Source organism: Artemia franciscana, chromosome 17, assembly GCF_032884065.1.
Source record: "Artemia franciscana chromosome 17, ASM3288406v1, whole genome shotgun sequence".
Classification (NCBI taxonomy): domain Eukaryota; kingdom Metazoa; phylum Arthropoda; class Branchiopoda; order Anostraca; family Artemiidae; genus Artemia; species Artemia franciscana.
In genome coordinates, this window is record NC_088879.1 from 5,476,628 (window position 1) to 5,503,950 (window position 27,323).

The 27,323-nt window shown below is 34.9% G+C and overlaps 1 protein-coding gene across 1 annotated transcript in view; it reads right to left on the reverse strand.

The window, feature by feature from the left end:
• Positions 1–3,540: 3,540 nt before the first annotated feature.
• LOC136037732 (lipoamide acyltransferase component of branched-chain alpha-keto acid dehydrogenase complex, mitochondrial-like) overlaps positions 3,541–27,323 on the reverse strand; it is a 60,153-nt gene continuing 36,370 nt past the window's right edge. The window contains exons 6-9 of the mRNA XM_065720507.1: positions 24,362–24,493; positions 19,529–19,798; positions 15,692–15,763; positions 3,541–3,822 (exon numbers count right to left, since the gene is read on the reverse strand). Of these exons, the coding sequence (XP_065576579.1) occupies positions 3,655–3,822; positions 15,692–15,763; positions 19,529–19,798; positions 24,362–24,493 (642 nt within the window). The 3' untranslated portion in view covers positions 3,541–3,654. The remainder of the gene's footprint in view (positions 3,823–15,691; positions 15,764–19,528; positions 19,799–24,361; positions 24,494–27,323) is intronic.

A 27,323-nucleotide genomic window follows, 5' to 3' on the forward strand; every position in this document is an offset into this window, starting at 1 on the left:
TCGGTAAACCTGACAATCTATTTATATGCAGCGACAATTGGACAGCGAAGAATGTTGTATATTCGCAAGTTTTACGCAGTTAATTTGTATTTTGGAACCAAATGAAGCGGTTAATTATCCATCTGAATTTTTAAATTCCATAGATCCTTCAGGGTTTCCACCACACGTGCTACAACTAAAAATAGGCGTACCAATAATACTTTTAAGAAATATCAACCCACCAAAGCTTTGCAATGGCACGCGACTTGCCGTAAAAAAACAATGGAAAACCTAATAGAGGCCACAATCTTGACAGGGCCTTATGAGGGTGAGGCTGTTCTTATTCCTCGCATTCCCATGATTCCAACGGATCTGCTTTTTCAATTTAAAAGATTGCAATTCCCAATTCGATTAGCATTTGCAACCACCATCAACAAAGCTCAAGGGCAATCACTAGAAAAATGCGGTATATATCTTAATACAGATTGCTTTACCAATGTACAATTGTATGTTGCATCTTTGAGGGTCGGTAAACCTGACAATCTATTTATACGCACAGACAATGGGACAGCGAAGACTGTTGTATATTCACAAGTTTTACGTAGTTAATTTGTATTGTATCTATCTATCTATCTATCTATATAAAAACGAGTTGTGTGTATGCATGTTTGTTTGTTTGTAAAAAGAGCGTTTGCATATGACGTCATTATTAGTACATACGGCTTTGTATATGGACAGACAATGGGAAAGCCAAGAATGTTGTATATTCGCAATTTTTTAGTTGTTTGAAACACATATATAAATCTATCTATATTCACAGGTGGGACACAGGGACACAACTACAATGGCGCGTAACTAATATGGCGCGTAACGACTTACGCGCGCGGGGGGGGCTTGGGGGGGGGCGCGAAGCGCCCCACCAACTAGGTGTTGGGGTGGCGCGAAGCGCCACCCCAACAGCTAGTATATATATATATATATATATATATATATATATATATATATATATATATATATATACTAGCTGTTAGGGTGGCGCTTCGCGCCACCCCAACACCTAGTTTGTGAGGCGCTTCGCGCCCCCCCGCGCGCGTAAGTCGTTATGCGCCATATTAGTTACGCGCCATTGTAGTTGTGTCCCTGTGTCCCACCTGTGAATAGAGATAGATATAAATATATGTTTTTAACTACGTAAAACATGCGAATATACAACATTCTTCGCTGTCCCATTGTCTGTGCATATAAATAGATTGTCAGTTTTACTGACTCTTGAACATGCAACATATAATTGTCCATGGGAAAAACAATCCGTATTCAGATCTATACCTCATTATTCTAATGATGTGTCCCTGTGTCCCGGTCGTCATTTATATTCCCTGTGTCCCGGTCGTCATTTGTGTCCCGGTGTCCCAGTTTGTAATTTCTCTTTGAGTGTCCCGGTCGTCATTTATATTCCCTGTGTCCCGGTCGTCATTTGTGTCCCGGTCTGTAATTTCTATTCGAACAATCCCTGTGTCCCGGTCGTCATTTATATATCCCGCCTGTGCCCCCGGCGTCCCCGTTGTAGTTGTGTCCCTGTGTCCCGGTCGTCATTTATATTCCCTGTGTCCCGGTCGTGATTTGTGTCCGGGTGTCCCAGTCTGTAATTTCTCTTTGAGGTTCCCGGCCGTCACTTATATTCCCTCTGTCTCGGTCGTCATTTGTGTCCCGGTCTGTAATTTCTCTTTGAGTGTTTTTTCTTTTTAGTTTTTTTTTAGTTTTTTACCTTTTTTTCTTTTTTCAGTTTTCTTTTTCTTCTTTATTTTTCAGCGTCACTATGAAGTACATATCGACGAACCTTTGTTTTTTTAACTTAAATCTGGTAGGCATTGATGACCTTATCCAAGTCAAAATCCCAAACCCAATCATCATCGCTATCATTTTCAGTTTTGATATGTTTTGACTCTCGCTGTCCAGGTGGATTTTCATCTAACTGCACGGTTTTGCGTTCAAATACCGTTAATGACGTCACCGTCAAAGCAAAAATGACGACAACTAATTTCATGACGTCAGCCGACACAGAAACATGACGTCACCTGATCCACAGACAGACAACTTATTTTTATATATATAGATATATATATATATATATATATATATATGTGTGTGTGTGTGTATATATATATTTGGTGTTGTGCTGAAGACGGCCCTTGGACCTAGGGCCGAAATAATCACTGAATTTAATTCCACCGTCTCGAGAAAATTTCTCTATTGTTTCTAAGTTGTTTGTTCACTATGATAGTACCCAGTATACCCAAGCCATCCTCCACTAACAGATGAAGTACCATCAGTAATAAAATCCCTAAAGGCTAACAAAGCCCCCAAAGTAGATAATATGCACACAGAACTACTAAAATCAGGCTGGTCAATATCTATCACTAAGCCATCACAAGTGTCAGGGTGAAAAAGTAATAATATAGAAGTACATAGCTACGACCAATTTGTATGCAGAAAAAATATAACCAAGGAAACAGCCTTGAAAGTTAGATCTCCCAAAAAAGCCAATTGTTCTTACTGTAAAAAAAGCGAAAATATTGGATATTAACTTTTCAAACCAGCTTTGTAGGAAAAATCCTAACACAGGAAACATCCATGAAAACTGTTTGTTCACCTACCATATCTGAAAAGGGCTGCCCCCTCCTCAATACCCCTCTCTTCACGATTTTGATTCTAATTAAACTGCCCTCGTGTTTCAGGAGTCGTTCTTAAAGAATTGCAATAAAAGATAAATCTTTAGTGTTAAAAGCGGGGTATGCGATTTTCAATAAAATTCGTTGACTTTTAGGGGATGTTTCCACTTTTTTCGAAAATCAGGCAAACTTTCTCAGGCTTGTAGCCTTTGAAGGGTAATATTAAGCTTAATCGAAACCTACTTATTTGGAATTAGCATAAAAACCAATTTTTTTAATGTATCTATTGTTATCAAAATTCTGGTTTTTAGAGTATTGGTTACTATTGGGCCGAGTCACTCTTTACTTACTGTTCGTTACCGCGAACTGTTGGAAAAAAAGTTGCACATAAATAACACCTAAGCCTATCAATAAAAGCAATCAGAAGTAGATAAAATAAGACACATACCAAGTTAAAAGATTAATCCTCGGCGTTCCAATACTTCAAAATTCGGTCCTAAGATTATGGATAACTTTCGATAGTAGGAACTGGCACCAATATCGATAAAAAGACCCTCATCGCCATCTTAAGTTTGGCTACACTTGGCACTTTTTCATTATAATATTAAGTGTCTGATATCAGTTCCTCACAGAAAAGTGATTACAAAGCTTGACAAATGCTAAGCATAGTCAAACTTTAGATGGCGTGGATGATTTTTTATCGACACTAGCGCCTGTTTCCACTCTTATAAGTTTTCCATAATCTTTGGCTTGGTTGTTAATTACTATAAGTTAAATGAAATTTCAAAACGTATTCTTATAAAAAAAGAAAGAAGAATAAAAAAAGTACGAAATATAAAGACAAAACCTATTTTTTTTTAAACTCTAGAAGCAACAAGTAAACACCGTAAAGTAAACATATCAGATCTATTCATAAACTTCTAAACGTTCAATTCAATAAAGAAAAACAAAAAAGCTTTGTCGGTAGAAACTATCACTGGTTATAGACAACTCGTTTATATTTCGATTACTTTAATTCTAACAATAAAAGAGATGGTTTCTCTAGATATGACTTCCATAGATTTGAAAAGCGCGCCATAGTGGCACCATCAATTACCCGATGATCCGCTGACCAGCTGACTTGCATGATGTGAGCCTTGACTATGTTCCCAGCGTTGTCAAATCTTGGAAGAGCCTATAAGCAAAGATTACCTCAGGAAAGAATCAAATCTTAAGAGAATCAACAGTTAGTCTTATTCTAAATAACGGTTTAACAAAATATCTGATGACTAGATGAGTAGTACAGTGAAATAAATTAATTTTTTGGTTCGTTTTTTTTTACAAGGGAGTTCTTGCTTCCCATTTAACTGTTTCTCGTTCAAATAGTGCATAAGGCACTAAAATCATTTTTTGGTACAGTTTTTACAAGGGAGTTTATATTTCCAATGTAGCTAATCATGGTTTAAATAGTAGAGTGCAATAAATTCATTTTTTGGTACAGTTTTTACAAGGGAGTTTATATTTTCAATGTAGCTTTTAATGGTATAAATAATAGAGCGCACTAGATTCATTTTTTTTTGGTACAGTTTTTACAAGAGAGTTTATATTTTCAATGTAGCTTTTCATGGTTTAAATAGTAAAGTGCACTAGATTCATTTTTTGGTACAGTTTTTACAAGGGAGTTTATATTTTCAATGTAGCTTTTAATTGTATAAATAATAGAGCGCACTAGATTCATTTTTTTGGTACAGTTTTTACAAGAGAGTTTATATTTTCAATGTAGCTTTTCATGGTTTAAATAGTAAAGTGCACTAGATTCATTTTTAGGTACAGTTTTTACAAGGGAGTTTATATTTTCAATGTAGCTTTTCATGGTTTATGAAGTAGAGTGCACTAGATTTATTTTTTGGTACAGTTTTTATAAGGGAGTTTATATTTTCAATGTAGCTTTTCATGGTATAAATAATAGAGCGCACTAGATTCATTTTTTTGGTACAGTTTTTACAAGAGAGTTTATATTTTCAATGTAGCTTTTCATGGTTTAAATAGTAAAGTGCACTAGATTCATTTTTTGGTACAGTTTTTACAAGGGAGTTTATATTTTCAATGTAGCTTTTAATGGTATAAATAATAGAGCGCACTAGATTCATTTTTTTGGTACAGTTTTTACAAGAGAGTTTATATTTTCAATGTAGCTTTTCATGGTTTAAATAGTAAAGTGCACTAGATTCATTTTTTGGTACAGTTTTTACAAGGGAGTTTATATTTTCAATGTAGCTTTTAATGGTATAAATAACAGAGCGCACTAGATTCATTTTTTTGGTACAGTTTTTACAAGAGAGTTTATATTTTCAATGTAGCTTTTCATGGTTTAAATAGTAAAGTGCACTAGATTCATTTTTTGGTACAGTTTTTACAAGGGAGTTTATATTTTCAATGTAGCTTTTCATGGTTTATGAAGTAGAGTGCACTAGATTCATTTTTTGGTACAGTTTTTACAAGGGAGTTTATATTTTCAATGTAGCTTTTAATGGTATAAATAATAGAGCGCACTAGATTCATTTTTTTGGTACAGTTTTTACAAGAGAGTTTATATTTTCAATGTAGCTTTTCATGGTCTAAATAGTAAAGTGCACTAGATTCATTTTTTGGTACAGTTTTTACAAGGGAGTTTATATTTTCAATGTAGCTTTTAATGGTATAAATAACAGAGCGCACTAGATTCATTTTTTTGGTACAGTTTTTACAAGAGAGTTTATATTTTCAATGTAGCTTTTCATGGTCTAAATAGTAAAGTGCACTAGATTCATTTTTTGGTACAGTTTTTACAAGGGAGTTTATATTTTCAATGTAGCTTTTCATGGTTTATGAAGTAGAGTGCACTAGATTCATTTTTTGGTATAGTTTTTACAAGAGAGTTTATATTTTCAATGTAGCTTTTCATGGTTTAAATAGTAAAGTGCACTAGATTCATTTTTTGGTATAGTTTTTACAAGAGAGTTTATATTTTCAATGTAGCTTTTCATGGTTTAAATAGTAAAGTGCACTAGATTCATTTTTTGGTACAGTTTTTACAAGGGAGTTTATATTTTCAATGTAGCTTTTCATGGTTTATGAAGTAGAGTGCACTAAATTCATTTTTTGGTACAGTTTTTACAAGGGAGTTTAAATTTTCAATGTAGCTTTTCATGGTTTATGAAGTAGAGTGCACTAGATTCATTTTTTGGTATAGTTTTTACAAGAGAGTTTATATTTTCAATGTAGCTTTTCATGGTTTAAATAGTAAAGTGCACTAGATTCATTTTTTGGTATAGTTTTTACAAGAGAGTTTATATTTTCAATGTAGCTTTTCATGGTTTAAATAGTAAAGTGCACTAGATTCATTTTTTGGTACAGTTTTTACAAGGGAGTTTATATTTTCAATGTAGCTTTTCATGGTTTATGAAGTAGAGTGCACTAGATTCATTTATTGGTACAGTTTTTACAAGGGAGTTTATATTTTCAATGTAGCTTTTTATGGTTTATGAAGTAGAGTGCACTAGATTCATTTTTTGGTACAGTTTTTACAAGGGAGTTTATATTTTCAATGTAGCTTTTCATGGGTTAAATAGTAAAGTGCACTAGATTCATTTTTTGGTACAGTTTTTACAAGGGAGTTTATATTTTCAATGTAGCTTTTCATGGTTTATGAAGTAGAGTGCACTAGATTCATTTTTTGGTACAGTTTTTACAAGGGAGTTTATATTTTCAATGTAGCTTTTCATGGTTTATGAAGTAGAGTGCACTAAATTCATTTTTTGGTACAGTTTTTACAAGGGAGTTTATATTTTCAATGTAGCTTTTCATGGTTTATGAAGTAGAGTGCACTAGATTCATTTTTTGGTACAGTTTTTACAAAGGAGTTTATATTTTCAATGTAGCTTTTCATGGTTTATGAAGTAGAGTGCACTAGATTCATTTTTTGGTACAGTTTTTACAAGGGAGTTTATATTTTCAATGTAGCTTTTCATGGTTTATGAAGTAGAGTGCACTAGATTCATTTTTTGGTACAGTTTTTACAAGGGAGTTTATATTTTCAATGTAGCTTTTCATGGTTTATGAAGTAGAGTGCACTAGATTCATTTTTTGGTACAGTTTATACAAGGGAGTTTATATTTTCAATGTAGCTTTTCATGGTTTATGAAGTAGAGTGCACTAGATTCATTTTTTGGTACAGTTTTTACAAGGGAGTTTATATTTTCAATGTAGCTTTTCATGGTTTATGAAGTAGAGTGCACTAGATTCATTTTTTGGTATAGTTTTTACAAGGGAGTCCAAGTCTTCAATTTCACCGTTTATGGTTTAAGTAGCGCACAGTGCGCTTAATCCATTTTTTTGGTTCAGTTTTTACAAAGATTCTGTATATTCAATTTGTGCGTTTATGGTTTAAATAGTGCATAGTGCAAGCAATTCATTTTTGGTTCAACTTTTACAAGGGAGTGAATATTTTCCACTTAGCCGTTTATGGTTTAAATAGTGGATAGTGCACTAGATCCATTTTTTAACCCATTTTTTACGAGGGAGTCCAAATCTTCACATTTAGCTTTTCATGGTTTAAATAGTGCATAGTGCAATTAATTTATTTTTGGTTCAAATTTTACAAGGGAGTGCCTATTTTCCATTCAGCCGTTTATGGTTTAAATAGTGCATAGTGCACAAAATTCATTTTTTGGTTCAGTTTTTAAAAGAATTCTATAGTTTCCGTTTAGCTGTCTATGGTTTAAATTGTCCAATGTGCACTAAATTCATTTTTTTGGTTCAGTTTTGAAAGGATTCCACATATTCAATTTAGTCATTTATGGTTTAAATAGTGCAGAGTACAATCAATTTATTGGGTTAGTACGAGTTGAACCCTGTATGGCGTGGTGCCATAAAAAAAGTGAGATTCGATTTTTATGCAAGTGTTGACAGAAAAAGCTAAACCTGCCCCCTGGTAAACTCCGTAAGATATTAGCTTAAGCCTCATGACTCTTTGCTGAGACGCTTTCTTAAAAAAGTTTTCTTCACTCCCAAAAAATTAACAAACTCTATGCTACATACTAGACAAATTGGGGGGTACTGGGAGCATTACCCGAAGAAATTTAAGTCGACTTATACCTCCTACCCAACCTAGGAGTTGTTGACCTGTTTGTACCTTAGCAGTATATGGTTAAAAAAAATTCTCCGAATTTAGGAATATATTCTTCTACCCCCTTTATATTTATAACTAGCTGTTGGGGTGGCGCTTCGCGCCACCCCAACACCTAGTTGGTGGGGGCGCTTCGCCCCCCCCCCAAGCCCCCCCGCGCGCGTAAGTCGTTACGCGCCATATTAGTTACGCGCCATTGTAGTTGTGTCCCTATGTCCCACCTGTGAATATATATATATATATATATATATATATATATATATGTATATACCTGTATATATATATATATATATATATATATATATATATATATGTATATACCTGTATATATATATATATATATATATATATATATATATATATATATATATATATATATATATATATATATATATATATATATATATATATGTTTTTAACTACGTAAAACTTGCGAATATACAACATTCTTTGCTGTCCCATTGTCTGTGCATATAAATAGATTGTCAGGTTTACCGACTCTTGAACATGCAACATATAATGGTCCATGGGAAAACAATCCGTATTCAGATCTATACCTCATGATTCTAATGATTGCCCTTGAGCTTTGTTGATGGTGATTGCTAATCGACCATTCCCTGTGTCGCCATCGTCATTTATATATCCCCCTGTGCCCCCCGGCGTCCCCTTTGTAGTTGTTTCCCTGTGTCCCGGTCGTAATTTATATTCCCTGTGTCCCGGTCGTCATTTATGTCCCGGTGTCCCAGTCTGTGATTTCTCTTTGAGTGTTCCGGGCGTCATTTATATTCCTTGTGTCCCGGTGTCCTGGTCGTCATTTATATCCCCCTGTGCCCCCCCCCCCGGCGTCCCCGTTGTAGTTGTGTCCCTGTGTCCCGGTCGTCATTTATATTCCCTGTGTCCCGGTCGTCATTTGTATCCCGGTGTCCCGGTCTGTATATACATTCGTTTTTTTAGTTTTGTTTTTCTCCTTTATTTTTCATTTTTTTCCTTTTTTTTCTTTTTTAGTTTTTTTAGTTTTTTAGCTTTTTTAGTTTTTTTTTATTAGTTTTTAGGTTTTTTTTCTTTTTAGTTTTTTTGTAGTTTTTACCTTTTTTTTAGTTTTTTTAGTTTTTTTTTTACTTATGTCCTGGTCGTCAATTATACTCCCTGTGTCCCGGTCGTCATTTGTGTCCCGGTGCTTTGTTGATGGTGATTGTTAATCGAACATTCCTTTTGGCCCGGTCGCTTTCTCTTTGAGTGTCGTCATTTATATTCCCTATGTGCCGTTGTCCCGGTCGTCATTTGTGTCCCGATGTCCCGGTCTGTAATTTCGTCAGTTGAAAACATGACGTCAGTCGACACACAAACATGACGTCACCCGACAGACAGACCCACACACACACAGACAACTTATTTTTATATATATAGATATAGATATATATAATCATATTATATTATACCCCTTTACATTATATATTATATTATATGAGAGATATTCTTCTACTCTTTTCCTGTTCTATATTCACCTGGAGGGTCACGGAGAATCAAAAATTTTGACCTAAAAATCCAACAGGATGAAGCAAACGCAACAGAAATTAAGATATTGGCTGAGTTGACAGATACTGATCAGGCACATGCGAAGAATTATTTTTTTCAAAAGGGGGACAAAAAAGAAATTTATTTAATAATTTGAATAAGCGGTGCCGAGAAACACATGAAAATTTAAAATTTCACTGGGACCCAATGCCCCCAAACCCGTGCGTACGTCCTTGACATAGATTAAACAAAGAAGTTTTTTAACTGAAAATAAAGTTGAAAAAAACTTGTTTTATTTATTTAATTTCTCATTGATTTTTTAAATAATGCAGGAGAATCCAGTATCCCCTTCATGGAAATTCTCTTCCTCCATGGAAAGATCCACTCACGTAAACCCTTCCCCACCACCGGAAAAAATCCCTCCTCAAAACGTCTGTATGCTTCCCAATAACCAATACTATATGAATCCAGATATCCGGCACCCCCTTCATGGAAAAAATCTTCCCCTATGAAAATTCACTCCATGGAGAGATCCTCCTACGTAACCCCCTCTCCCCCTCATACACACGAAAAAATCCCTCCTCAAAACGTCTGTATGCTTCCCAATAACCAATACTATATGTAAACAATGGGCAAAGTTCATAACTTGCAGCCCTTCCTCCGGGGACTGTGGGGTATTAGGTCTATTTCAAAGACATATTTATTAGACTTTTTGACTATGTTGAACAAAATGGATATATTGAAATATTGATTCGATGACTTTGGGAAGAAATGAGCGTGAGGGGGGGGGGCTTAGTTACCCTCCACTTTTTGGTCACTTAACAGGGCACTAGAACGTTTAATTTCCGTTAGAATGAGCCCTCTCATGACATTCTACGACCACTGGATCAATACAATCACCCCTGAAAAAAAAAGTAAAAATAGATAAACAAATAAACATGCATCCATGATCTTCTTCTGACAAAAAATACAAATGCAGATAGGAGCTTGAAACTTCTACAATAGGGTTCTCTGATACGCTGAATCTGATGGTGTAACTTTCATTAAGATTCTATGACTTTTAGTGGATGTTTCTCCCTTTTTTCTAAAATAAGGCAAATTTCCTCAGGCTCGTAACTTTTGATGGGCAAGACTAAAATTGATCAAACTTATTTATTTAAAATCAGCGTAAAAATCTGACTCATTTGATGTATATATTGGTATTAACATACCGTTTTTTAGAGTTTAGGTTACTATTGAGTGGGCTCGTTCCTTACAAAAGTTCGTTACCACGAACTGTTTGATGCCTAATAATTCAGAGCCTGACTTTAGCTGAATTGACATAGGTTATGCGTGAGACTTTAAAATAGAATGATTGTTTTATTTCTTAGAATCTCATATCATGTTACGATTTACGGACCTCCACAGTATTATGCACCATATTTGTCTCGATTTTTATTGTTTGTTTCACCTTATTCTAATTTTTTTAAACTAAGCAATAAATTTAGTCTTTTAGACATGGATTTCTTTCGTTTTTCATTTTGCTTGTATATTGTTTTTCATTTTTTTGTGTAATTTTCTATGTTTTCTAATTATCCAATCTAGTTTGTTCCTTCTTTTTTTCCATCGACAAAAGCTTCCAGATGTGAAGCGGAAGTAATCGCTTTATTTATATATATATATATATATATATATATATATATATATATATATATATATATATATATATATATATATATATATATATATATATATATATATATATATATATATATATATATATATATCTATATATATAAAAATAAGTTGTCTGTGTGTGGATCTGTGGATCAGGTGACGTCATGTTTGTTCGCATATGACGTCTGAATTATTTCACACTAATACAAAAGAAAAAAAAAACTAAAAAAGGTAAAAACTACAAAAAAAAACTAAAAAGAAAAAAAAACTAAAAAAGCTAAAAAACTAAAAAAACTAAAAAAAGGTAAAAATCTAATAACTAAAAAAAACTGAAAAAAATAAAAAAAGGCAAAAACTACAAAAAAATAAAAACTAATAAAAAAACTAAAAAAGCTAAAAAACTAAAAAAAACTAAAAAAAACTAAAAAAAGGTAAAAAACTAAAAACTAAAAAAGAAAAAAACTAAAAAAAAGGAAAAAACTGAAAAATAAAAGAGAAAAAGAAAACTAAAAAAATATGAATAAATATATATAAAAATAAGTTGTTTGTGGGTTATGTCTGTCTGTCGAGTGACGTCGTGTTTGTCCGCATATGACGTCTGAATTATTTCACACTAATACAAAAGAAGAAAAAAAACTAAAAAAGGTAAAAACTACAAAAAAAACTAAAAAGAAAAAAAACTAAAAAAGCTAAAAAACTAAAAAAAACTAAAAAAAGGTAAAAAACTAAAAACTAAAAAAAACTGAAAAAACTAAAAAAAGGCAAAAACTAAAAAAAAACTAAAAACTAATAAAACAAGAGCTAAGAGCTCATATGGCACTTGTGACGAGGTCGGAAGAGCCGAGAGCTCATATGGTACGAGGTCGGAAGAGCCAAGAGCTCATTTGGACGAGGTCGGAAGAGCCAAGAGCTCATTTGGCACTTGTGAGAAGGTCAGAACCTAAAGTTAAACTTTATAGCACAAGATCCTTCTAAATATCAAATTTCATTAAGATCTGGTCACCCTTTCGTAAGTTACAAATACCTCAATTTTCAAAATTACCTCCCCCCTCCCAATTCCACCAAAGAGAGCAGATCCGGTCCAGTTATGTCAGTCACGTATCTTAGACAGGTTTCTATTCTTCCCATCCAGTTTCATCCTGATCTCACCGCTTTAAGTATTTTCTAAGATTTCCGGTCCCCCCAACTGTCCCCCCCCCAATTACGTTTGATCCGGTTGAGATTTAAAATAAGATATCAGAGTTACGAGGTCCTTCTAAATATGAAGTTTCATGAAGATCCGATCACTCCTTCGTAAGTTAAAAATACGTTATTTTTCTTATTTTTCAGAATTACCCCCCCCCCCCCGCAATTGAGCGGATCCGTTCCAATTATGTAAATTACGTATGCAAGACTTTTGCTTATTTTTCCAACCAAGTTTCATCCCAATCCTTCCAATCTAAGGGTTTCCCATCATTTTAGGTCTCCCCACCCCAAACTTCCCCCAATGTCACCAGATCCGGTCAGGATTTAAAATAAGAGCTTTGAGCCACGATATCCTTCTAAAAATCAAATTTCATGGAGATCCAATCACCCATTCGTAAGTTAAAAATACCTCATTTTTTCTAATTTTTCAGAATTAACCCCCCCCCCCCAACTACCCAAAAGAGAGCGGATCCGTTCCGTTTATGTCAATCATCTATCTAGGACTTGTGTTTATTTTTCCCACCATGTTTCATCCCGATCCCTCCACTCTAAGTGTTTTCCAAGTTTTAGGTTTCCCCCTCCCAACTCCCCGCCCCCATCACCAGATCCGGTCGGGATTTAAAATAAGAGCTCTAAGACACGATATCCTTCTAAACATCAAATTTCATTGAGATCCGATCACCCGTTCGTAAGTTGAAAATACCTCATTTTTCTAATTTTTAAGACTTACTCCCCCCCTCCCAACTACCCCAAAGAGAGCAAATAAGTTCCGATTATGTCAATCATGTATCTGGGACTTGCGCTTATTTTTCCCATCAAGTTTCATCCCGATCCCTCTACTCTAAGTGTTTTCCAAGATTTTAGGTTTCCCCCCTCCAACTCCCCCCAATGTCATCAGACCCAGTCGGGATTTAAAATAAGAGCTCTGAGACACAATATCATTCCAAACATCAAATTTCATTAAGATCCAATCACCCGCTCATAAGTTAAAAATACTTCATTTTTTCTATTTTTCCGAATTAACCGGCCCCTTCTCCCCCCCCCAGATGGTCAAATCGGGAAAACGACTATTTCTAATTTAATCTGGTCCGGTCCCTGATACGCTTGCCAAATTTCATCGTCCTAGCTTACCTGGAAGTGCCTAAAGTAGCAAAACCGGGACTTTAGGTTTTCCCCCTCCAACTCCCCCCAATGTCATCAGATCCGGTCGGGATTAAAAATAAGAGCTCTAAGACACAATATCATTCCAAACATCAAATTTCATTAAGATCCAAATACCCGCTGATAAGTTAAAAATACTTCATTTTTTCTATTTTTTGCGAATTAACCGGGCCCCCACTCCCCCCCAGATGGTCAAATCGGGAAAACGACTATTTCTAATTTAATCTGGTCCGGTCCCTGATACGCTTGCCAAATTTCATCGTCCTAGCTTACCTGGAAGTGCCTAAAGTAGCAAAACCGGGACCGACAGACAGACCGACAGACAGACCGACAGACAGACCGACAGACAGACCGACAGACCGACAGAATTGGCGACTGCTATATGTCACTTGGTTAATACCAAGTGCCATAAAAACTAAAAAAGCTAAAAAACTAAAAAAACTAAAAAAACTAAAAAAAGGTAAAAAACAAAAAAAAACTAAAAACTAAAAAAGAAAAAACTAAAAAAAAGGAAAAAACTGAAAAATAAGAGAAAAAGAAAACTAAAAAAATATTAATAAATATAAAAAATATAAATATAAATATAATATAAATTAGCAATCAACAAAGCACCGAGACACAAATGACGACCAGGACACAGGGAGTATAAATGACGACCAGGACATAAGTAAAAAAAAAAAACTAAAAAAACTAAAAAAATGATAAAAACTACAAAAAAACTAAAAACTAATAAAAAAACTAAAAAATCTAAAAATCTAAATAAACTAAAAAAGAAAAAAAAGAAAAAAGGAAAAAATAAAGGAGAAAAACAAAATTAAAAAACGAATGTATATACAGACCGGGAAACAGGGACACAACTACAACGGGGACGCCGGGGGGCACAGGAGGATATAAATGACGACCGGGACACCGGGACACAAGGAATATAAATGACGCCCGGGACACAGGGAATATAAATGACGACCGGGACACAGGGACATAACTACAAAGGGGACGCCGGGGTGCACAGGGGGATATATAAATGACGATGGCGACTCAGGGAATGGTCGATTAGCAATCACCATCAACAAAGCTCAAGGGTAATCATTAGAATCATGAGGTATAGATCTGAATACGGATTGTTTTCCCATGGACCATTATATGTTGCATGTTCAAGAGTCGGTAAACCTGACAATCTATTTATATGCACAGACAATGGGACAGCAAAGAATGTTGTATATTCGCAAGTTTTACGTAGTTAAAAACATATATATATATATATATATATATATATATATATATATATATATATATATATATCTATATTCACAGGTGGGACATAGGGACACAACTACAATGGCGCGTAACTAATATGGCGCGTAGCGACTTACGCGCGCGGGGGGGCTTGGGGGGGCGCGAAGCGCCCCCACCAACTAGGTGTTGGGGTGGCGCGAAGCGCCACCCTAACAGCTAGTATATATATATATATATATATATATATATATATATATATATATATATATATATATATATATATATATATATACACACATCAATTCAGCTTAACTCGTATAAATATATCTTTCGAGTCTCGATAACTCGAACCTCGATGGCTCGAAATCCTGGATATATCGAATTATTTTCAATCCCTTTAGAAAAACCTCTCTAAGTAAAAAAAATTAAAAAAAAAAAAAAAAAAAAAAAAAAAAAAAAAATAAATAAATAAAAAAAAAAACAACCATGCACAACTTGAAATACTTTTGCATTTATATTTTTACTCTGGAAGTAAAAGTGACCCGAAAATTACTACTGAACTCGAAGTTCAGAAAATAAGTCGTCATTTAATTTTCACTTAGCCTTCACAAGTCAAAGTTTACCTCTGCATATCGAAGTTTTTTCAACAGACCTCTGTTAGTCAAAACCCCAGAATGCAGAATGCAACATGTATACTTTGATATGTATTATTTTTGTTTAACATATTTTTGTATCAGATTCGGTTAATGTTTAGGAGTCTATTTCCTAGCAAACTAGAATTATTATTGACTTTTGAAAGTCAAGTCTTGACATTCGAAAGTCGAATCATGATACGTCAAATCTATAATGCACTAATAAAGTTATTCTTAACTTTCTTAAGTGACTGTTGGGAATAAACTTAGCGAATAAGTACCTCTGGAACCCGAATTTTCATTTGGATTACATGTATAATTCGTTACTTTCACAAGCCAAACTACACATAACGCGAGGAAAAATCGTGATCCCGTGAATTTCGAGCTAGCATAAGCTGACTGTATATATATGTTCAAAATTTTACACTGCCTTGATTAAAATTTTTACCTTTTACTATATTTTGATTTAGCTTTAATTAGACGCAGAAAGCAATTCTAAGGAATCATTTGCATACCTGTATAGTTCCTAGAGCACCAATAGCAACTTCTGGAGCAAGAATTACTGGCTTGGCATATGTTCCACCAAACTATATAAGAAGAAATTTTTAATTTCATAGTTTTTTGTTTCAAATATGTTTCAAAAAACAATCCCTAGAAAATTACGTAAAAATAGTTGTTTGCATAGTCCCCCCTCATAGTTGTTTGCGTATATTGTTAGAGTCACGATATCCTTCTAAATATCAAAATTAATTAAGATCCGATCACCCACTCGTAAGTTAAAAATACCTCTATTTTTCTAACTTTTCCTCTCCCTTCAGTCCCCCAGATGGTCGAATCGGGGAAAACGATTTTATCAAAACAATTTGTGCAGCTCCCTGACACGCCTACCAATTTTCATCGTCCTAGCACGTCCAGAAGCACCAAACTCGCCAAAGCAATGAACCCCACCACCTAACTCCACCAAAGAGAGCGGATCCAGTCCGGTTACGTCAATCACGTATCTACAACATTTATGAGCGTTTTCCAAGATTTCCAGTTTCCCCCTCCAGCTCCCACCAATGTTAAAAGATCTGGTCAAGATTCGAAATAAGAGCTCTGAGACATGAGTTCCATCTAAATATCAAATTTCATTGAATTGAATTGAATTTATTTATAACCCGTTATAATACACATGAAAAACGGAGTATAATGTGAATGAAAGAAAAGAGGAAAAAGAAAATGACCTAACAAACTAAACAAAACTTCACCTTACTTAAGAACGATTAAAACATACAAAAGCAAAACATTCATTGAATCAAAATAACGCTCCATGGGTGCCGACCAATTCTACTATTATAAGCTTCTATGCTTTTTCTGATAGAAGCATTCGGGTCTATGATATCTTTTAATGACCCAGGAATTGCTTGACCTTGGTGGAAGGGCAAGCAGGTATTTGGCATACCGGAAATAGATTTGCCGAAGCTCCTTCGGCTCGGTTTTCGTAAAAGTACGCCAAAAAGGTGCAAGGTATAGGAAATTTGGGAGTGCAGAAGCATTGTAAAGTTTCGCTAGCAGTTTGCGGTTGAGTCGAAGTTTGTTTGCTACTAATTATCCGTATGCAGCTGCTTTTTGACGTTGGAAATGAACGATCAAGAGCCTTTTAGTTGCTTTAAGAGTGTCACCGATAGGAAGCCCTAAATATTTCATTTGTGATTTTGGGGAAATTGGTGCGCCGTAGAGAATAATAGTAAATCCTGCTCGAGTTTCACCCCAGTTGAACAGAACCACGTCCGATTTTTCTCCGTTGAATGTAAGGTTAATTTTAGCATATTCCTTACTTAAAATAGCAAAATTTCTTTCGAACGACTGAACTGTTCGACTGGGGTTAAAATTATCATCTGCATAAGCGATAATTGACACATCAATCCCTTTTAAAATACACGAAGGAACTGCGCTGGATTGGGCATTCAGGATACAGTTATTGAAGGCAACTGGAGAGATAAGGGCACCCTGTCTGACGCCTCGACGGACGGGAATAACGAAACGTGTTACGGTCCCATCAGATAGCCTGATTACAACAGCAAGATGGTTTTATACGTATCATACAAAGCACGAATGGCAGACGTGTCAACTCCACGTTTATATAGCTCAAGGAGAATTTGTGCGTGAATCAGAGAGTCAAAAGCATGGCTTACATCATGACTCCCTAGGACGAGCGAATTACCAGACTTATCAGCATCTATAAGTATTGACGATAGTGCAGTAATCGTGTGGGCACACTCTAGGCCTTTTTGGAAGCCAAACTGACATGGCGGCATGTAGCATTTATCTGTAAGTTCTGGCATTATGAGTGTTTCAAAAATCTTGCAGAAAGTAGTAGCAACTGTAATAGGGCGATATGAGGAACACTCATTCAGCGATTTATTCTTTTTTGGAACAGGAGTAAGACGACAAGAAGAGAATGAGGCCGGAACTATTCCAGTTGTAAACACCATTTGGAACATGAGATCAAGGTGACAAAATAGTAGGGGACTTCCAAGAAGAATGTGTTTAGCACAAATCACCAAGTTTCATCCCGATCCCTCCACTCTAAGCGTTTTCCAAGATTTTAGGTTCCCCCCAACTCCCTCCAGTGTCACCACATCCGGTCGGGATTTAAAATAAGAGCTTTGAGACACGATATCCTTCCAAACTTCAAATGTCATTAAAATCCATTCACTCCTTCGTAAGTTAAAAATGCCTCATTTTTTCGGATTTTTCAGAATTAACCCCCCCCCCCCCAACTCCCCAAAACAGAGCAGATCTATTCTGGTTATGTCAATCATGTATCTACGACTTCTGATCATTTTTTCCTCCAAGTTTCATCCAATCCCTCCACTCTAACTGTTTTCCAAGATTTTAGGTTCCCCCTCCAATCCCCCCCCTCAATGTCACCAGATCTGTTCGGGATTTAAAATAAGACTTCTGAGACACGATATCCTTCCAAAAATTAAATTTCATTAAGATCCCATCACCCGTTCGTAAGTTAAAAATACTTCATTATTTTCCGAATTAACTGGCCCCCCACTCCCTCCCAGATGGTCAAATTGGGAAAACAATATTTCTAATTTAATCTGGTCCGGTCCCTGATAATTTTGCAAATTTCATCGTCCTAGCTTACCTGGAAGTGCCTAAAGTAGCAAAGCCGGACAGACCGACAGATTTTGCGATTGCTATATGTCACTTGGTTAATACCAAGTGCCATAAAAATTATCTAGATGCGAATTGACGAATTTTCCTCAATCTATAAAACTACTAATAAAGCAGAAAATATTTTTTTATGCTGAATTTTAAACATAAAAAAAAAATTCGCCTGTGAAATACGAGTAGAAACCAAAAAATTAAGTTACTTATTTCTCATTCTACATATCTTTGAAATAATCTTAGCTTTGGAATAAAAAAAGGCTTATCTTGAAGTATGATAAAACTGTACGTGGATAAACTAATCAAAAACTATAATTAGCGACAAAAAGAGAAGGAGAAAATAAATTAAGATGAATGACGAATTGACACAAAAAAAACGTGATAAGAGAGAAATGGAAATAATAACGTTTGACAACGTTTGAAAGTCTCATTGAGAGGGGGTTGGACTTAAACAGGGAGAAGATGAAGGAGAATAGGAAAAGAGCCATTCAGAGACAAATAAAACATCAAATTACCTCTTAAATCTAGAAAATATACGAAAGGGTATAGATATAGGACGTAAAATTGAGAAAAATAAAGGCGAATACAAAAAAGACAGGAAAAAATAAATTAAGAACTGATAACATAAAAAAACATTTTAATAAGGAGGGAACTCCAATTTCTCATTGCTGGAACATCGACAGTTCTTAGACAAGATTTCGATTTAAATCTGCCAAAGCAAAGATAAAAAGGAACAAAAAAAAAATGTAATCATAAAACAGAGTAAAAAAAAAGTAGATCCAAACCACTTATTGAGCCAATATTGGACGATTTAAATGTGCCACCTGTTAAATCAGACTGTTGATTTAAGAAAACTGTTAATTTAAGAATTTAAGAAAACGTCTTAAATTAAGAGGTCTTAAATCTGGAAAATGTAAAAAAGGCCATAAATATAGCACGTAAAATTGAGAAAAATAAAAGGTGAATAAAAAAAAATTCCTAGTAATTGAGAAAGGAAAAAATTAATTAAGAAGTGACAACTTAAAAATGTTTTAATAAGAAGAGAGAAACCCCAAATTTCCCATTGCTGGAGCATTACATCGACAGTTCTTAGACAAAATTTCAATTTGAAAACTGTCGAAGGAAAAAAGAGGAACAAAGATGAAAATGTAAATATAAAACAGAGTAAAAAATAGAGCTAAACAACTTACTGAGCCAATATTGGACAAAGTAAACGTGCCACCTGTCAAATCAGACTGTTTTAAAGCTCCCCGCAATCCAGCGTCAATAAGTCGAGACAGCTCTTGGGCAACGTCCAGTACACTCAACGCTTGGACGTGCTTAACATTTGGCACAACTAGACCATTAGGAGTGTCCATAGCCAGACCAATATTATGCGCCGCTTTGTATGTTATGTTTTCACACGGTTCGTCCAAACTTGAATTCAACAATGGATAATGACGAAGCGCTAAGGAAGCAGCCTAAAAGAAGCAATAGATTAATCGTATTTTATAATAGATAGTATTATATTATAATTACAAGATCATAACCATAAGATTAACCAATAGATAATCATATCATAAAGCAATAGATTAATTGAATTTACTGACTCCAAGGAAGAGCAAGCCCGTGGTGTCAGCTAAATCTGTCAACTCTCCCCATCTCCACGGGGATAGGATATGGTGAAAAACATCCCCAAAAAGTATGGAAAATGGTGAAAAAGAGTGTGGAAAATGGTGAAAAAGAGTATGGAAAGTGGTGAAAAACAGTATGGAAAATTTTGATAGGCGAATAAACTGAAGTTTACCTCAAAGGAACAGCAAATACCATTGAGCTTACCCAGAAAAACCACAAGGTAAATTATGAAAATGGAAACAAAAGCAGTTACCCCTGGTCCATATTGCTACCGTTTTTACCTAAAAACGGTTATTTTTTGCGTCATTCGTCAGATTTTATCCGTTTTTTGTTGCATGTTTATGGCTCATTCAACGGCTGCGTCAATACTTCATCACCCAGTGTCAATCAAATGACCTACAAGTGAACGAACAGAAATCGAAATTTCTACAATTCAATCCACTCAGGCATGACATTACAACCCCAGATGTGCCGTTTCCAACTGTTTTCTCTGCAACAATCCCAAGTGTAGCATTTATAAGTGATTGCTCATTTAAGCTGCAAGTAGACAGTATTGGACGTAAAGACCACTACTCAATCACGAGTTTAACAAGTATGCGCCGGTTGGGCTTCTCGGATCGTCAACTCCTACTGGCCTATACAACCTACATCAGAACTAACCTCGGGTACTGCTGTCACGCTTGGGATCCTCAAACTCAAAACGCTACTTGCATGTCAGTAGAACAAGAAGATGCACAAAAATGCTACAACAATAATACTTGGACCCCACTTCAGATACTATAAAAGTGCTCTTGAACATGTTTGTATTTTTAATAAAACCAAAAGTTTAGTGCAGGTTTCGTGCCCGTTTCGGAGTTAGGTTTTTATCTGAGACTATTTGGAATGATATTACATCTGGCATTGGGGACGCTGAACACATTGGGTCATTTAAAGTAAAGCTTAAGAAACATTTATTGGGAGAGGGTGGTTGATTTTTGTTTCTTTTTTGTAAGATTTTAGTATTATTTGTTAGTTGGGAGTGTGTTTTTGTCCCTTTTTTTTTAGTTTTTTTTTATAAATGATTTTTGTTATTGGTTGAGAATTAGAGCATTGCAGCCGTCCATTATCAGGGTTTTCGAGCCTTCCCCGGACAGCTGTGAGTATATATAGTTTACTTTGTAATTATTAGTAAATAAATAATCTTGATTATTTTGTAATCCCTGGTTACAATACATACAGATATTTTTGTAACTACCAGTTTTTTGCTCTTTACGCTATTTAATATCTTCTCATACTGTGTCCTCCCAAAGATATTTTATCTCGGGTATTGCTGTCCCGCTTGGGGTCCTCGAACCGTGCTACTACAATAATGCTTGAACCCTGCTTCGGCAACTATGAAAGTGCTCTTGAACATGCCCACATTATTCGCTCGAAGACATGAGTTAATAATGAAATTTGAAAAATGCACTATTAGCAAACCAGAAACACCGATCTATTTTCCACCATCTCTACAGATCAGCAGAACTACTAGGCATCATAATAACCTACACCCCATTAACTGCGGTACAATCAGATATATCAACTCCTTCGTGGCATATTTTGTAAGTCTATTTAACAAGTGGCCTTTTTTTTTCAGTGGCCATTTTCTATTTCCTTTGGGATTGTAAAAGTAGTGAAATTTATCGTTCGTTTTTGAGTGCTACGATAGCTATTTAAATCAACGAATTATTTACTTACTAATTTCTAATGAGGCGTTACAATAGCCATCCATTATTTTGAATTGAAACCTTTTTCGAATCATACAATGGAAAGAACAGAGAAACTAATAATATTTGTCTGAAGTCATCCTTTAATATATGGCAAAGAACACGAGAGCCATTCCAAGAAACATTTAATCCTCAAGACCTGGGATATTTCTAAGGAAATAAGCATAGACGGTACACTTTATATTATTAATGAGCCATAGCTAGCCTAGGCTAATACAGCCTAGATTTTTGAGTATTTGTTCTTGGCTTCTAGAGCGTGACTCAGCCAATTCCTATTCCTCTGCTGTTTAGATATTTTACACTAGTTTTCGCGCCTCAACGGCTGCAATGCACCTCTTCTGTCTGAACAATTTTGCAATTTTTGCGAATCCGTTATCCGTGAGCCATTTTGCGTGAAAAAATCAGTGTGAACAAAGGGTTAGTCTTTTCTATCTCGTTTTTTTACTTTTGTACTGAATACATAAGATTATTGATGCGTAAGATTTTTGATCGAATCCGTTCTCCGTGAGCCATTTTGCGTGAAAAAATGAGTGTGCAAAGGGTTAGTCTTTTTTATCTTGTTTTTTACTTTTGTATAGAATACAAAAGATTATTGATGCAATAGAAATTATACTTTTCGCAAATTTTTGCGAAAAGTATAAATTGATAAATTTGTATATATTTCTTTTAAAGAAATGTTCTGCCTATGTTCTGCTGCATATAAAGCCTATGTTTTGCACACTAGCTTAGCCTTCACTATTTTATAATCAATAAAATTGATAAAAACTAAATGATCTGCCAAGTTTCAGAAAAGTCGAGACTGGCAAGCCCCTTGCTTGAAACAAAAAGTTCACGTACCCCCGCCACCCCTGAACTTTTGGCTGAGTCCTGTGAGGGATAAGCCAAATACGCTTATCGGTTGTACTCAATCGATCGATGATGTCTAAAAAATCCTCCCGAAAATTTCCTCCCTGTCTCCTCGATTTTTCTCCTTTTTTGATTGGTCTTTACTAGAATGCTACCATTTCAATGCAGCCAAGTAACTTAAAACTGAAATTTCCCAAAACCTGTTTTTTGGACGGGATATCCAAGAGATTTATTCGCTAACAGAACTATTCACGATTTATTCTTAACGGCAAAAATGTGCCAAGCACGGATAACCAATGCAAAACAAACCTGGCTTATAAGACTGGCTAGCGAAAACTATCAGGAACATTGACTCATGCGAAGACGCAAAGACATTTGAATCTTGACCACGTTTTAATTTTCTAATCCACTTATTAGTCTTATTGTTGGTGCTGTCTTAATCGATAAATGGTGCTGTCTTAATCGATAAATAGTTGTCCTAACCAACTTCTTATCAATTTAATGAGGTGGCTGGAGGAAAATTGTGTACATTGGATAATTCGATTATTTGGATTGCTTTTTTATTATTTATTATTATTATGTTGACTCCAACAACAGCTCGGTAAGAAAAATGTACATATGTACGATATGTACATTGATATGTACATTATCGTACATATCGTACATTGATATGTACATTGAAATGTACGATACTTCAAATATCGGTATTGCATGTATAGTTAGTTCATGTGAATAACCTGTATCGACAAAGAAATTTTATTTGTCCTGCAAGCCCCTAGGAAAAACTGTTTTTGGAGGTCAGTTCACGGGCAAGGCAGAAAATTGAATTGAAGAGAGTTTGTTTCTCATGTATATATGTGTATTTACATTGTTTGGTTAAAGTTTATTAATTGAGGAAGAAACAACACCAGCTTTTAATTGTCCATAATCAACTGACAAACTTATTGTATCTCAGTTATGACTCTGCAATTTTGTCAAAGATACTATTAATTTTTTTAGTTATTTAGGTACAAAACGAAAAAAGCAGCGAAATTTTTAGGTTGTTTTAAATCTATAGCCGTGATAATTCGAACGGCCTAAAAACCAAAAGCCAGAATAATTTTCTACTAACAACCTACATTCGGTTTGCTTCGTTTTTACTTTCGTTTTACAAATCTAGCCAACTCTTGTCTTTTTGCTGATATCGATCCCGTAGCTTACCACTAGTCGCAAACATCGGGTGCAAAGCGAACCCAGCATCGCTACCTAATCCCATATAACGTCCTTTTAGCAATCGTAAATCAATATGCGAGGGGCTTTCCAGTTTCAAAATAGTATACATCAGGCGGTAAGTGCCGAGCGGTAAGCCAAGTGCCGAGTGAGTGCCGAGGCGGTAAGCCACAAAGCTTGGATGTTCTTTTCTCATGTTTTAAGACCTCTCCCATACTTTCGCGCAATTACTATGTTCTTCCCCATTTTCTTTTGGTTTCATACAAATTGCCTCTACCCCAAAATCAATTCCTGTATACGTGTCTGAAACAGTACAAAAAAAATAGTGCAATTAAATATTATACTAAAAAGAAAAAGAAAAACACATACACCTTAGAAGCACATAAGCAATAAACTAAGATATTTCTGGGACTGCTATCTTTGAGCTCATCCATGGAGAATGTAAAAAAAAAAAAAACAAACAAACACCAAATTATTGTTTTGGCTTTTTTCGTCTCTTAATTTCATTTATCATGGACGTGAATTACACAAAATTGTATTAAAGGAGAGAATGTATTTACAACAGTAGCTAAAACTAATAAAATTAAACACTAAGTAAAAGAAATTTACCTTAATAAAGAAAGGCATGTATGAAAGTCTGATTCCTTTATCTTTAACTGCAGCACTGTCTTTCAGCAGCTTTCGAACCTCAACCAATTCTGTAAGGTCTACTTCGTCACAATACCCAAATTCAGGAATTTTCTAAAGAAAACACAAAATCAAAAAAAGCAAAGGATTCAAATGTGTATTCATGATTTTTGTTCGGGAGGGAAGGAGGGAGCTAGAAAAAAAATTCAAAAAATGAATAAAAAATTTGTTTATATCCATTTTGTTACCCTTTTTAACGAGTCGGACAAAATTTCGGAAGGTCTGAAACCTGATACACCTCCTCCCCTCAACAGGATTGCTTTGATATGAATTGAATTAATTAATTGGCTTCATTTTTTTCTTAAAATTAGAATTTCTATGTCCGTCCTAAATTCTGTAGTAATTCAATAAAAAAAAACTGAAAGTAAGGAGCAACATTAAAACTTAAAACGAACAGAAATTATTCGGTATATGAAAGGAGCTGTCCCTTCCTCAACGCCCAGCTCTTTACGCTAAAGTGTTTTGTTGTTTTAAAAAGTAGAGTTGTGAGAAAGAGTCAAACTTTGGCGTAAAGAGCGAAACGTTGAGGAGGGGACAGCCTCTTTCATATATGGATTAATTTCTGCTCGTTTTAAGTTTTAATGTCACTCCTTACTTTCAGTTAGAATAATTTGTTTTTATTTAACGCAAATAAAACACCAGCAATTTATTTAAAAAAAAACTACAGTACCTGGAAGATTTAGAGGGGTATCTCAAACACGAGCATACAAATTCAGCGTTACTAAAGTGAGGTAGTAGATATTTGGTAATAGCAGGTGCAGCCCCAAAAACATTCATTAATTATAGAAGTGACAAATATTACTCTTAGACCTCTGAATGAGGAAGTTCCAGCAATATTTCAACCAGTCAAGGATACTGCCGAATCTTTTTGCATGAAGATGGGTGTCAATAAAACGAAAAGCATGTCAAACACTGAATTCTTTTTAGATCTGCAGCTCGATAGCCAAACAGTCGAACAGGTTGTATAGTTTATGTATCTGAGGAGAGCCATACATATGGCGGGCCGTGTCAACGGGAAGTCAAGCTTAAGACTGGCCTGGTCAATGCTTCTTTTAGAAAGCTAGCAAAGACCTGGAATAGCCAAGCGTTCCCTAAGCAGTTAAAGCTGAGATTCCTCAAAAGCAGATATATCAATAGCAGATGCACCCACCATCTTTACTAACAATACAACCTAAGTAAGATTACCTAACATCAACTCTTGACTTTCACTTATTCTTAGTTTTAGCGACTTAGTCTTCTTAACATTAATCTTCAAACCTTCTTTTGCACCATGAACTCTAAAAACCTACAAGAATGCTTTCACTTTGCTAATGTTTCATCTAGGATGCTCAAATCATCAAAATAATCCTGGAGTCTTGGAGTGTTTTACTTCCCCAGTGGATCCCATGTTCTCCCATTGCCTTTGCTGTACTCCTTAGAGACAATAGGCGTAAGTCGGGGATCCAATTAGGGGATGGTCTGTGAGGATATAGTCTGTCTGTTAAAATAGCTTTAATCTAACATGGCCATGTCAAAAGAAATAATAATAAGTAAATAAGCGTACTCGAAGGCTTTCGTAGAATATTCTTAGTGTCATAATAATTATGTATCTATGTTCAATTTAACTGACCAGATTTTCAACATAATCAGATATTTTTCTAGCGTTTTTTAGATTTGTAGTATTTGCGTGGCCATATTCGTTGATTCATAGGCCATATTCGTTGATAAGCCAATGAACATACACGCAAAAAAGACAAAGAATATATATATATATATATATATATATATATATATATATATATATATATATATATATATATATATATATATATATATATATATATATATATATATATATATATATATATAATATATATATATATATATATATATATATATATATATGTATATATAATTTAACAAATCAAACAGTAGCACTTAACACATTGAAATCATAACTTCCGTGCCTCTAAAACATTCTCTATAAGACCTTCCACCGCAATAATTAGGTCCCAAGAAGAGGTCTCCAAGATACCAGGGAGCCGTGGTGCATCTCCCCCCAAAATCTATTCGTTAAATCCTCCAAAATTTGGTGATTACTCATAAGGTGTTCCACATCATCCCAAAGTCCCCACAAAGGGGGCAAGCACATCTACCCCCCGGACCGTTTTTATCATAAGAATCTCAGTGTCCCCTACGCAGTGGCACATAATTTGCTCGCTCCTGAAACCAACACTTTAGCGCTTTCCATGATACGTTCAGTCTCAAGTAAAACTCCTCTCCATGCACTACTCTAATCTGCTTATAAAATCTTAGAGTACACGATTTCTCCACACCAGTAATCCAAACCTGAATCTCCTGGTTCTTAAGGCGCGAATCCGACATACAAAGAAAATCATCAGGTTTGCAATAGGGATCCTGGCCCATATACAATACTCATGAGAAGCCAGCTTTATCCAGCAGGGCTTTAACCCGTTTTGGTCATGTTGCCTTTTTAGAAGATTTCAACATTTCATTGTGAGCTGCCTTCGCTAGACAGTTATCGGGCAAGTATATTCGTAGATTCATAGTACATTCGTAGATGCAGTGTAATCATGAGGTAATGGTCCGACGCAAAAATCCTACCTCTAAAATTCTAAACAATAATTCTTTAGGATTCAAAAATAAAAACAGTTGGGATTACATAAAAAAAAAAAAAAAATCATAAGTGCTACAAAACATAAGAAATAAAACTAAACTATTGGCAGATTTGGAGTCAATTTTTTATGAGGTCTAAATTGAGATTAATAATTCTAAACATAATTGCATAGTTGTCTTTACCTACGAATACACAAAAACCTAAAATGAACAGAATTTGTAATGAAGAAGCCAGTCAAACTTGAAACAACAAGATATCACCACAAAT